This window comes from Podarcis melisellensis (assembly GCF_964234715.1).
Source record: "Podarcis melisellensis genome assembly, chromosome: 15".
NCBI classification, from domain to species: Eukaryota; Metazoa; Chordata; class Lepidosauria; order Squamata; family Lacertidae; genus Podarcis; species Podarcis melisellensis.
The window spans coordinates 6546547-6558661 of record NC_138532.1 but is presented as its reverse complement, the minus strand read 5'-3'; the positions used below and the strand labels follow the sequence as shown (position 1 = coordinate 6558661).

The 12115-nt window shown below is 44.8% G+C and overlaps 1 protein-coding gene across 1 annotated transcript; it reads right to left on the bottom strand.

Moving 5' to 3' along the window:
* Positions 1-1060: 1060 nt before the first annotated feature.
* Positions 1061-11912, bottom strand: STAR (steroidogenic acute regulatory protein). Its single transcript, XM_081891154.1, has 7 exons — positions 11766-11912; positions 8393-8506; positions 8126-8253; positions 6893-7051; positions 5772-5956; positions 5573-5666; positions 1061-4696 (listed from the first exon to the last, which is right to left on the bottom strand). Exons 1-7 carry the CDS (start codon positions 11827-11829, stop codon positions 4574-4576), a joined length of 867 nt encoding a protein of 288 aa, XP_081747280.1. The 5' UTR covers positions 11830-11912; the 3' UTR covers positions 1061-4573.
* Between the last annotated feature and the right edge of the window lie 203 nt (positions 11913-12115).

Here is a 12115-nt window from a genome sequence, read left to right as displayed (position 1 = left end):
AGAACCTGAGGCTCCTGCTCCTGCCTCCCTCCACCAGGCCTAGTGTGGGGCCTGACAGGCTACAAAAGGACTGCTGCTGCCCAGCAGAGCATTCTGTTTACATTCCTTTAAGCTGCTTTTTAATTGTAGTTTTTCATTTTTTAAAAAATTGTTTTAAACTGTTTTTACGTGTGTGTGTTTTGGCGGGAGGGGTTATTTGGCTGTTTCTGTTTATATTTTGATTATATAGTTTGCATTTTTATGTTGTAATTTTATCTTGTGAACCACCCTGAGACCTGCGGGTATAGGGTGGCATATAAATTTAATTAATAATAATAACACAAGCTATATACGGTATGAACTAGCAGATAACATTTGAGAGAGGTTGCTGTAAAACAAGTTTTTTCACTCTGGCACAATATGCCCTTTTACCACTGAAGTGTCATGGAGATGGAATTCTTTGCTTGCGTTGGGAGATAAGGAGCTGCCTGACACCATGTACTCCCAGTATTGCCCATTCCATAATGCTGCTCCAGGAACTCTGGCAGAGGTCTTGCCCATTGCCTTCTTAGCTTACTGTTCTTTTAACTAGAGGGGCAGGTTAGTCCTCTCCAAACTGCTACCCTCCAGGTGCTGTGGACAACAGCTCCCTTCGGCCCGGCCAACGGTCCTGGCGGCTGCGGTGAACATCTGGAGGGTGGCAGGTTGGGAAAGTGTGCGCTAGGGATGAACCTGCAAAGTGAAAGTGCTCTGCCACTGAGCTTTGGACCCAGATGGTACATTAGCCATCCACGTTCAGAAGCTGCAAGCTGTAGAACAGGGATGAGGAACCTGTGGCTCTTCAGCTGTCATTGGACTCCAGAGCCCATCTTCCACAGCAGTTGTCCATGCTGCCAGGGGCTGATGGGAACTGGAGTCCAATAACATCTGGTTGCTCACAGATTCCTGTAGCATACAAAATAAAATTCATTTCTCCCTCTCTGTCCTAATCCACTGACTGGGTCATCCCTGAATCTGGGGCAGACCTTTTTCAGTTACATGAGCTTCAAAAGTCTTAATCCTGTAGGCAAAAAAAGTGACATGGAACATTTTAAATCATACTCAATTTTTATTTCCAGAAGTACATAAACTTTGAGCACAGTTTTCTGCTACTCTTGCTAAATACAATTTTTAATGTCTCAGATCAAAGAAGCTGTTATTCATTTTCACCTGGCATTAGTGTCTAAACACACAAAACCTTCACACTGCACCATCTGCCAGTTTTTGAAAAGGTGTTAACCGAGAATGCAAGAGTAAAACAGAACAGGCTTTTCATGTTTAATATACCTGACTTGAATAAATATTAAATAAACACTTTGTCCAACTGCAAACAAGGGAAGAAGATACCTACAGAGTTTTTTAAAAAAACAACAACTGGTTATGAGTAATGACATATTCAGGGGTTCTGGTAGCTGAAATGGTAAAATCTATTGTGAGGCTGGATAATGTGCCAACGCCAAGGCTGAGGTCAGACTTTGGGGATCACAGACTCACAAAGTGAGTTTAGGAGCTTACCTATCTTATTTTAAGCCTAACAACAAACAATATGGAATACATATTTGCATTGAAACTAATTTGTTTTTAAAGTAACTCTCATTGACCAGGGTGAGGCTGCTAGTTACTGGGATTTGTGTTTGTGTGTGTGTGTTTTAACTGCTCGCCTGCTATGGTCCTGAAGAATATAGCAAGCTGCCTTATGCTGAACCAGATCCTTGGTCCCTCTTAGCTCCATATTGTCAACACTGACTGGCAGCAGCTCTCCAGGATTTCAGACAGAAGTCTCTCCAGCTGGAGCTTTGATGTAGAACTATCTGCATGTAAAGCAAATGCTGTCCTACTGAGCTTATTGCTCTTCCCCTAAAACACAAGGGGGTGAATACAGTGCAGTCAACCAAAGCTGGTATATGTGGACAGGGAGGGAGAGAAGGAGGAAAGGCCTTGGCCAGAGAGCCAAGAAACTGGTGGGGAAACAGGGATGCTACAAATGCACTATTTTTATTCAGCAGGGTCTTGCTCCGTGGTAATTGTGGCTTTTAAGCTACAAAGGATGGTTAGCAGTTAGTCACTTGGTTTTAATGCATGGCCTGCTGTTATGGACATCTAAACAAAACAAGCGCCTTGCTAACAAGCCCACTAAGATGAAGGGTGAGTTCAAACTGCATTGATCTACAGTGGTATCTCATGTTAAGAACTTAATTCGTTCTGGAGGTCTGTTCTTAACCCAAAGCTGTTCTTAACTTGAGGTACCACTTTAGCTAATGGGGCCTCCCGCTGCTGCCGTGCCACCACTGCACGATTTCTGTTCTCATCCTGAAGCAAAGTTCTTAACCCGAGGTACTATTTCTGGGTTAGCAGAGTCTGTAACCTGAAGCGGCTGTAACCCGAGGTACCACTGTACTTGCGTGTTGGACATAGGTTACAGCCAGCATTGTTTGGCTCATGCCCATGACCCATCCTTGGAGATACTTTGCCCTGCTGTTCCTGGTTGCTGGTGCTGCCTTTGTCCCTGTGAGAAAGCAGCAACCCCTGTAGGCCTTGTTCTGGTGCAGAAGGGCCTTCCAGAGGGGGGGGGGGAGACACATGGGGAGAGGCAGTAGTGACACTGGAGAAAGTAGCTGTACTCAGGGTGGGGGGGCACATGCAGAGACGGGGAGAACATCTTGCACCAGGTCCCCCTGGAAACCTGGAACAGGCACTGGCTCTTTTCTGGTCCCATGTACAAAGGCTTTCCGATAGGCTGTCACTATGGGCATAATACTTAAGAGAGAGTTAGGAACATAGGCAGCTAAGATGGAGATCCGACTCCACTGTTGGCAGGAGCATGCCTCTGAATGCCAGCTTCTGGGAACTGCAAGTATGGAGAGTGCTTTTGCGCTGAGCTCCCGTTTGCGGGCTTCCCAGGGGCATCCGGCTCGTCGCCATGCCAGCAGGATCCTAGGCTTAGATGGGTCTTTGGCCTGCTCCAGGAAGGCTTTCCTTACGCCCTTCCATTGCACAGTAAGCCGGATCACTTGTCCAACTAGCTTAGCCTTCTTTCCTCTCGCTGGCAGCGCTTCTCTGAGATCTTGGGCAGAGGTCTTCCATGTCACCTGCTCCCTGAGCCTTTCTCGTTTAGTTGGCAAGTCCAGGGACAGTGCAGGAGGCCTTCTGCATGCAAGGCAGCAGCTGTGCCACCCAGCTGAGGTTCCCTCAACCAGTCAGTTCAGCAGAGGCCAGCTGAGTGTAAAATAGGAGATGTTGCAAAACACACGAACTGGCCCAAGCAGACTGATTCTAAATCAGGCATGGAGAAGCAGTGCAGTGGGTAGAGCGCGGCCAGATTAGGCTGCAGACACCCTGCTTCAAATCTCATGCAGTTCTGAGACACTCTGGTGGACCTTGGGCCAACTGCTACCTCTTGGGGTTTCTCCAGGCTGCTACTGTTTTGTAGGAGGGATTCAAGTGCATACCTGGAAATTTAGGCTTGTTCCAATGAAGGGGATTAAATGAGGATGAATGCTGACTGTCACCACCCCATAAACAAGTCTAGAGGAATCCTTGGTAAACTTTGTGCAAGCAAATCAATAGGCTGCAGTGGAGGAGCTCTTACTCAAGCCTAACCCACCATCTTATTAGGAAGGGGGAAAGGGGGGAACATGCATACTCCATGCTCCTGGAACAAAAGGGTGGGGCAATAAATGCACTAAATTAAAATATAAATGGCACTAAATTCTACTGGTTTTTAAAAAGTAAGATGATAGCTTAAGTTGTTCTGTGAGCTCAGTTAACTTGGCTCTGTTTTCAGGGTATTTCAGATACACCTTTCTAAAGGAAACCTCTTTAACAAACCCTAGTCCTGTACTTTGTCATCAAAGGATCAGTGAAGCACTTAGGATGAATTTTTCTGCTCTTCAATCCTTTGAACTGGGGGTGGGTGCAACCTTCAGCCCATCTGCCTAATTTCAAAAGATTTCTGAAAGCAATCATTTTGAACCTCTGAGCAGAGTGATTTGTCCTTCCCCTTGCAAGCTTAAGAGAGAGATCACAGCTACGCCATATCACAGCTACTTTAATCCTCAAGGAGAACCCTGGGAGCTGTAGTTGGTCAAGGGTGGTGGGAAGTCAAGTTCTGTGAGATCAGCACCCTTAATCAAGCACAGTTCCCAGGATCCTTTGGGGGAAGCCATGACAACGAAAACGGCGTAAGTGCTTCAATGTATGGTGTGGATGTGAGAAAAGAGAGGGGGTGAAATGAAGGAGGGAGACAAAGGTGTGGCCTACTCTGCCTTTTGGCTCTGGCAATGACCACTGCTGAAATGTGACCCACAACAGACCACCCCTGAGCACAAGAACCACCAAGAAGATTTCCCACTCTTGCTTTGGGGAGAGGTTAAAAAAAGTTGCTTCAGAGGAGCAGGCAGGAAGCTTGTTCTATTGGCAGGAAAGATGGATGTCCCTGTACCCATTTTCTGGAGCAGGAGCCTCAGCTGCCGGGGAAGAGCCTTGAGTGAGTAGTCCATGAGCCGGGGAAGGGATTCATCAGCCACAAGGAGTGTGTTGCGTGTGTGCGGCCACTTCAACAGCGCACGGCCTGCTGCATGGAGGCAGAATTGCTGCTCAAATGGTTACGCAGATGCTTAGCGAAATCCACCTGGGTTTGAGAGAGGACTTGGTTGATGAGGGACTTGGGCAGCCACCCCTGGGAGAGAAGGGGGGGGGGAGGCAACATCATTATGTGTTCAACTTAAAGGGTTAATTCTGTGAAGGTCTCCCTGGATGCACAAGGTCTGGAGTAATAAAAAAGAGGCAAAACATCTCTGTTTATCCCCCCCCCCCAAGTTCTCCTCAGTAAAGTGGTATCAGGATTTATTTTTCTTTCTGGACTCTGCGGGCTCAGCCCCTTTTACACTTTTCCTGCTTCCCCTTCTGCTTGTCTGCACTTCCTAGACATGGGTCCGAGAGGTTTTCCCATGGTTTGCCATAAGCATCAATCCACAGGAAGCCCAATTCAGCAGCAAATAGCGGGTTTTCGCAGGAAAAGTGGCTGAGCAAACGAAAATCCTCTCAGAACCAGGCCTAGAAAGCAGAGACAAGCAGAAGTGCAGACGAGCCCTCAGAGCAGTTTTACTGTCTATCCCTCTTCCCAGGGAACTTTGGGAATAATAGCCCTGTGAGGGGTGTATGGGTCTCCTAACAACTCTCAGCACCCCTAAAAACTACAGCTCCCAGGATTCATTGGGGGAAGCCAGGACTGTTAAAGTGGTACTGTTGTGCTTTAAATGTATGCAGCCGCAATTCATCTTATCATCAAACGATGGAGAGTGGTAGGGGGGAAATGCAGGAGGAATCCTTGGCACAGTGCTATGTATCTTCTTTCACAGTTCATCTAACTAAAAAATACCCCCTTAAGAGCCCCAGAAAGTGGGTCCCTCTTAGTGACACCTGAGACGACTCCCTGCTGAGTTGAATGCACAGCTGTTTATGAAAGTTGCACCACCCAAATCATGGCAAGAGGATGATCTCTGGCAAAACCAATGGATGCAGTGATTTAGCTCAGTCCACCGTGTGCCTGTACCTTGAGGTCGATGCTGAGAAGCCAGGTTAACTTGGTCTGGGAGGGGTCACCAAGGAGAGGCCGAAGAACCATACACGTGGGGCCATTCTCAGCTCTGTGGGAGGACAGAAGAGCATCATGTTAGCATATTACACAAAAAATGGAGTACCCGCCAAATTCAATCAAGGAGAAAGTAATCGAGAGGGGGACGACTCTTTACCTAATAACCCCTTTCTGTTCAGGCATCGCTGCATAGGTGGTGGACATGCCAGCCAGGACACAGGTTGAGCCTCTCCTCTTGGAACAACGGACACTCACAAAGTCTCGCGGCCCAACTATGTTGCCAGGGGTTGGGGCTGCAGTTTCGTGAGTGATCACCGTGTCGTTGCCGATCTTCTGCAAGATCTGGAGAAAGATCGCCAATGAAAACAAAGGGTTGTCATTTTTCATACAGGGATACCTACTGCACTTCCTTGCTGGTAGCTGATGCAATTCCTGCTATGGCTGACAAATTCCTTTCCTGCCTCCCTTTTGGAAGGAGCGCAGTGCTGATTACTTTGGGGAAGGGAGAGACAAGAGGCAGAAGGAGACTCCCTTTGTTCCTAACACATGATCGGTGCAACCAACATGGGCAGGATGCACACAGTGTAAAGGTCACCAGCCACAGCCGGGTGCGTAATAGTGGCCCACAAGATGTAGCGATGGCATCAACTTGGATGGCTTTAAAAGCAGTTTTGATGTTCATGGAAGATAAGACTTTTAAGACTACTAGTCATGATGGCTAGGTTCTGCTTCCAGTGGGAATCATGAGGGGCCCTTCTTCTGTCCTTTGAAGCAGGGAGCAGGAGGGAGCCAATTCCCCACGAGCCTGTATGGACTACGAGCCATACAATTGGGATACCCCACAAATACCACAATGCACCCATGTCTGCATGATTACAGATCTGAGACGCTTAACACAAGACTCTAAAACTGGCCAGCAGAGCTGCCCAAACATCTCATTAATGTTCATGTTTTACAGGTGTGGAACACTGAGCTCAAGACATTGGTTAGCCATGCTGAGATTTGTTTTAAAGACTTGTGATTTTAATTTGTTGTCGTTGCACCACAAGAAGCAAGCAACGCTTGGTGATTTACTGTGAATCATCCAAGGAATCTTTCAGTAGATCCCAATCTTTCTTAGACCATTCCTGCTCTACAATATACTTTTTCTACTAATAGCTACCCCAAAAAATCACTGATCAGGCAAAGCAATGTGCTTTACAACTCCTTGGAGAGTTGAATGCATACGCCATTGGCACAGTCTCCTTTCTCCAAGAATGCTTTTCTGTGTGTGTTTACCTTGACTTCTTTGACATTCGGGTTCCAGTCTCCCATCTGCTCCATCCTTTCCACTAACTCGCCATAGACGCAGTCCAGGGGTTTATCAACCACCACCTCTAGTCGGAATACTTTCCCCACATCTGGGAGTACTTTGCTCAGGACTTTGTCACCATTGTCCTGCAGAAAAAAAGCAGAAGGGGGTCTAAATTGTCAGCATCGCTGGCTTGCATAACCCAAAGCATGAGAGCTAAGAATATTATTAGGTAGCATGTTGCATCAAGCCCAATTCCCAGGTGATAACCTTGCAACAGGGCTTTTCCAATGTGCTCTGTATGGGGCTGGCCTTGAAGCTACAACTGGTCCAGAATGTGCTAGCCAGGGGGATGGCTAATGTTAGAAAAGGGCCATAGCTCAGAGGTAGAGCACATGCTTTGCAGGCAAAAGGTCCCAAGTTCAAGCTCTAGGTAAGGCTTGTCTGAAATCCGGGAGAGCTGCCACCAGTTGGTGTGTGGACCAGGGATGGGGAACCCTGATGTCCTGCAGATGTTAGGCTCCAACTCCCATCAGCCAGCAGGACCAATAGTCAGGAGTGATGGGAGCTGAAGTCCAAAAGCATCTGGAGCACACCATGTTTGACTATGCCTGAATCAATGGATTAGGGTCTATAAAAGTTGCTTCAGTAGGACCACAATATTTGCTCTTTTTTTTTAGGGTGGAAAGATGCAGGTGGGGTGGAAGAGTGAGCAGCATGAAGAAAATTAGGCCCATTTCGATGCAAAATAATGATTTACCACTAGAAGGACCAACTGCAATAAGCCACGGGTTTGCATGACACGCTTTTTTTTCTTTTACACTTGTGAGAAGATCAGAAGGAACCCTTTCCAGCTTTATATTAAGCACAGTTCCTCCTGCCATCAAAACTCAGAGAACAGTTGTTTGTTTAAACCTGAACCGTGGAAAGGGAAGAAGGGAAGTCATTGATATCTTAAGGATGTAAAATGTGTATTTGAAATTGTAAAACAGAAAACTTAATAAAATTTATTTAAAAAAATAAAATAAGAGATACCTTGGTTTGTGAATTTGAATTTGAATTGTGAATTTGAAATGATATTTTGACCCTAACTAAAATTAATCTCTCCATCTGAAGGCTGCAAAGTTGGCAACCCCAACTGACATCTTCCCTGATCCTTTGCAAACAAAGTAGAAGGGAACACCAAACAACGACCCCCATGAACAATGCAACATGCATACCATCACTGTCTCTGTTTTCCAGCCCTCCTGCTCTCCAAGAATTTTAAGTGATTTCTGAAGCGCTTCATCTCCTTGCTTGATGTAGGACATCTCCATTTCATTGAAGAGATTCTCTTCCAGTCTAGAACCTGTTGGAAGTTGGAGCAGGTTTTAATTTTAATTTTTTTTTAAAAGAAAGCTTGTATTTTCAATGCCACCAAAAATTCAGCAGCCCCAAAATGCAAGGATAAAACATGCCCAACAAGAGCCGTGCCTCGTTATACGTACTTAGCAAAGAGCTCCTTCTGCGCACATTATTGATCCACTTGCTGGGACCAGGCCTGGTAACTGCAAATTTATTCAGCTCCTGGACAATTGCAGCAGCTGCTTGCCTCCTCAAGCCTGAGGAAAGGAAAGCATAACAGTGGTATTAAAAGCCATATCTGAACCCATAGAAACAGGCCCTTTGAGGTCCAGAGAGGCCTGGGATACTTCCAGCTTTCGATGTTCCTAACCATCATTAAAAAACAACAACACAGACAACACAGAAAAATAAAGCACCCAAAAGAGTGAGCTGATCTGAGAGGACATGTTCAACACAGTCTACTCTTGTGCCACCAGAACCAATATATTTTTATTAATATTTATGAATATTTTAAACTCTTTAATGTGACAAGATTTGGACAGTTAACACACACAGAGAGAAATCTTTTAATGAGTCTAATCTCTTACTTGCTTAAATCTGCAGCTGTAAACTGAGGGCTGTAAATTGAACTGATACACATAAAAACAAGTTGTGAAACTTATCAGATGCCGAAAAATTAACTAGTGTACAGATTTGAGCCCTTTGAACTTGACTGCCCTTCCACCCACCCTGATTAGTCCTGAAGAGAATGACTGCCAGTGGTTCTTCATGCAACCCTCCTCCCCCGAACCCACCTGCACCGCCAGCTGTTAAAAAAACCAGCCTAAAACTAAATCAGCAGCGACAGCCTGTCTCAGGAGTCCTCTTTGCATTTTATTGTTTAAAACAGTTCTTGACTTCCCAGATGTTGTGGCGCTACAAATCCCACCATCCCCAGCCAGCTTAGCCAGTGGTCAGCTCAGGGATGATGGTAGCTGTAGTCTGACAACATCTGGGGACCCAAGATGGTTTTAAACGCTGCTTGAACATTTCTCCATTTCCAAGTTCCTTTGTTGCCTTCTTAGCTTAAGAGGGGAATCCAGGCACAGTAGAAACACTACTCTGCTGATTTTACTACATTTGAATGAGAACATTGATACAAATTCTGGTAAAGGCATGTTTACATGGTAAATTATGTACCTCTGTATCTCTTGCTTATTTCTTCAAACACTTAAAGTGACTTTAATTTAATTTATGCAAGAAATCAGGATGCATTACAAACATGCACACAGATTTATGACTATAAAGGCTTTTAGAAACAAGGAACCATCATATGAAAACTGACTCCATTGACTCCCTAGAAAAACCTTAAAGAAGAGCGTGAACAGAATTCTTGTCAATATAAACCAGCGGTGGGGAACCTGTTGCCCCCCAGCTGTTGGTTTGTTTTTTCTTCCTCACCACTGATATTTAATTGCTAAGAATGCAGAAAATATACAAATAGTTGTTACCACCACATTTATACCAAAAGCCATTTTTAAAATTTCCTGACCCTTTTTCTTCTTCTCACATGAGCCAATGCTATCTATCAAAAGCTGCTTTTCAGAAGTGTATAGGTATTTTAGGAACTAAATATCTGCAAGATCAAACAGAGGAAATCTATTTTCTTTCGCCTGAAAACACCTAGTCCTGAAAGGCGCAGAACCCCTTCAAGTCTCAGTGAAATAATGGCCCTCCAGGTGTTAATTGACTAAAGTTTCATCATCCACGAGCATTTCCCATCCTTTTCAAATATTTTATTTATGATTTTCAGTTTTATACATGTAAATAATTTTACAGTCATTTTAACATTTCAAAACTTGATTTCCTTCCCCCTCTTTCTGCGGTTCCTTAATTTTTTTAAAAAAAATTCCTGCATATCCAAATTAACTTAATTTTCTCATTTATTCATCTACTTTAAATATATACTCTTACAGAACTGCAGGTTATTACAATAATCCTGCCAATGTTCTTATCTGTTTACAGTTTGTAAATATTCAATAAACCATTTCCATTCTTTTATAAAAAGATTGTTATCGTGATTTCTTATTTTTTCAGTTAAGTTTCACCATTTCTGCATATTTCATAAGTTTTTGTATCCATTCTTCTTTTGCTGGGTCTTTCTTCCATTTTGGGGCAAGTAACATTATTGCCATTGTAGTCACATACACGAATAAATTTCTCTCCCTATAATTCCCAAAAGGAATGAGCGTTCTGGCTGGGGCGATGAGAGTTGGAGTCCAGACATCAGGTTCTCCAACCCTGATTTAAACTCTCTACAGCTGGGGAGGGGAAAGTACGCCCTAGTTACATTCATAGCCCCCTTAGCTAAGATACTTTAACTAGACATGGAAGCTGTGACCTTCTGCATGCTACAGCTCAGCTCACCTAAAACCAGTCGAGGCTGGCCATTTTTTTGAGGAAATGGAGTACAGTATTTTCTCAACATCCTCAGTCTGCCCTTGGCCAATCTCTACCTGCCTGCTTTTCCTCCTCAAAACCAGTCCAAGGGTTTGCATGGCCTCTGTAGTCTCCCAGTGGAACTCAGCAGGGAGGTAATTGGAGACAAAACTAGAATTCCTTGCTCTGCCTGTCATTGGCTCTGGCTCTCCCTGCTGGTGGTTTCCCTGCTTTCCGCCTTACTTGCTTCAATGGGCAGCAGCCACCACTAGATTCCTCTGAACTACAAAATGTAAGCTTTCCATTTCTGCATGCCATAGACAGATGGATCTAAGGGCATGGCTGGGTTATTTAAAGGCACATAACACACATTTACATGAAATGTACATAGGCTAATGCACAAACATTAATGACACTGGTAAATAAAGAGATCTGCGTAGCTAGGGTCAACATTACAGTGCACCCTCCCACTATAAGCAAAGTCCCCCTCCCCCCCCAAAAAAGAAAATTTCTAAAAAGAGGGAAAGGGCAGAAATCAGGGATCTCACTGCAAAAGACCGCAAGCTTCCCAGGCTAGCCATTAACAACATGTCAAGCAGCCAGAAAACAAGAAACATCCATGTTAACTTTTATTCGATACAACAAAAAATGCTCTTTTAAAGTTCTTTACACTTATACATCAATATTTCACCCACTGACTCCCAGAAGATGGCTTGTTATAAAAGGTTGAAAAGCAACACAAGGAATGAAAAAGCTACTAGCTGCCGCCGTTCAGAATGGAACTGCAGCGCCAGGGGAGAGGAGCCGTTCATCATTTCCTTGATTCTGTTTGTGCCACGGTAAGAACATACAGAAACAACTTTTAAATCTGGAAAACAGCAGGAAGGCAAGGGGTTCAGCCCCTGAACAATGGATGCGATCTGAATAAGCCCCAAACACACACCAATAGTTGCTATTACCTTTAAAAGAAATTGTAGGAGATTCATCTGATCACATTTACACTGTGTACCCACTACAAGTCAAGTTTGAAGCACATTCTTTCCCTCAAAAAGATTCTGATTCTGAAGATGATAATAATGTTGTTTGGTTTGTACTCACCCATTGTGCTGTGCAGGTGTCTGTAGGAAATGCCGGCACACAGCTTGAAAGTTGCAGGCAGCATCACAGAAGTCTGAAAGAGTTGCGGAGGATCCTGGCTTCCCTGTGTCTCTGAGCGCCTCTGCTGCTGTTTTGCTGGTTTCTCCTCTCCCCTCCGCTCTTAAATAGCCAGTGAAGGATGCTGGTTTGTCAGCAGAGAGATAAGGAAAGACATCACTTACAGCAGGCTGGCTGACACCAAGGCCAAACCCATCGCCTCATGAGCTTGCGGTGGGGGCAAGCAGGTGGGAGGCGTGGATCTCGCAAGAGGGCAGAGGGCAGGCTGCACAATCCCCAAACCCTTTAAGCTG

Bases quoted from the DNA above. Each gene is read 5' to 3' on its own strand.
- STAR (XM_081891154.1), bottom strand. From the start codon at position 11,829: ATGCTGCCTGCAACTTTCAAGCTGTGTGCCGGCATTTCCTACAGACAC. The intron at 7,052-8,125 runs GTATGCATGTTG...TTTTTTCTGCAG, and splicing joins GGAAAACAGAGACAGTGATG to GACAATGGTGACAAAGTCCT. The intron at 5,957-6,892 runs GTAAACACACAC...ATCTTTCTCCAG, and splicing joins CGAATGTCAAAGAAGTCAAG to ATCTTGCAGAAGATCGGCAA.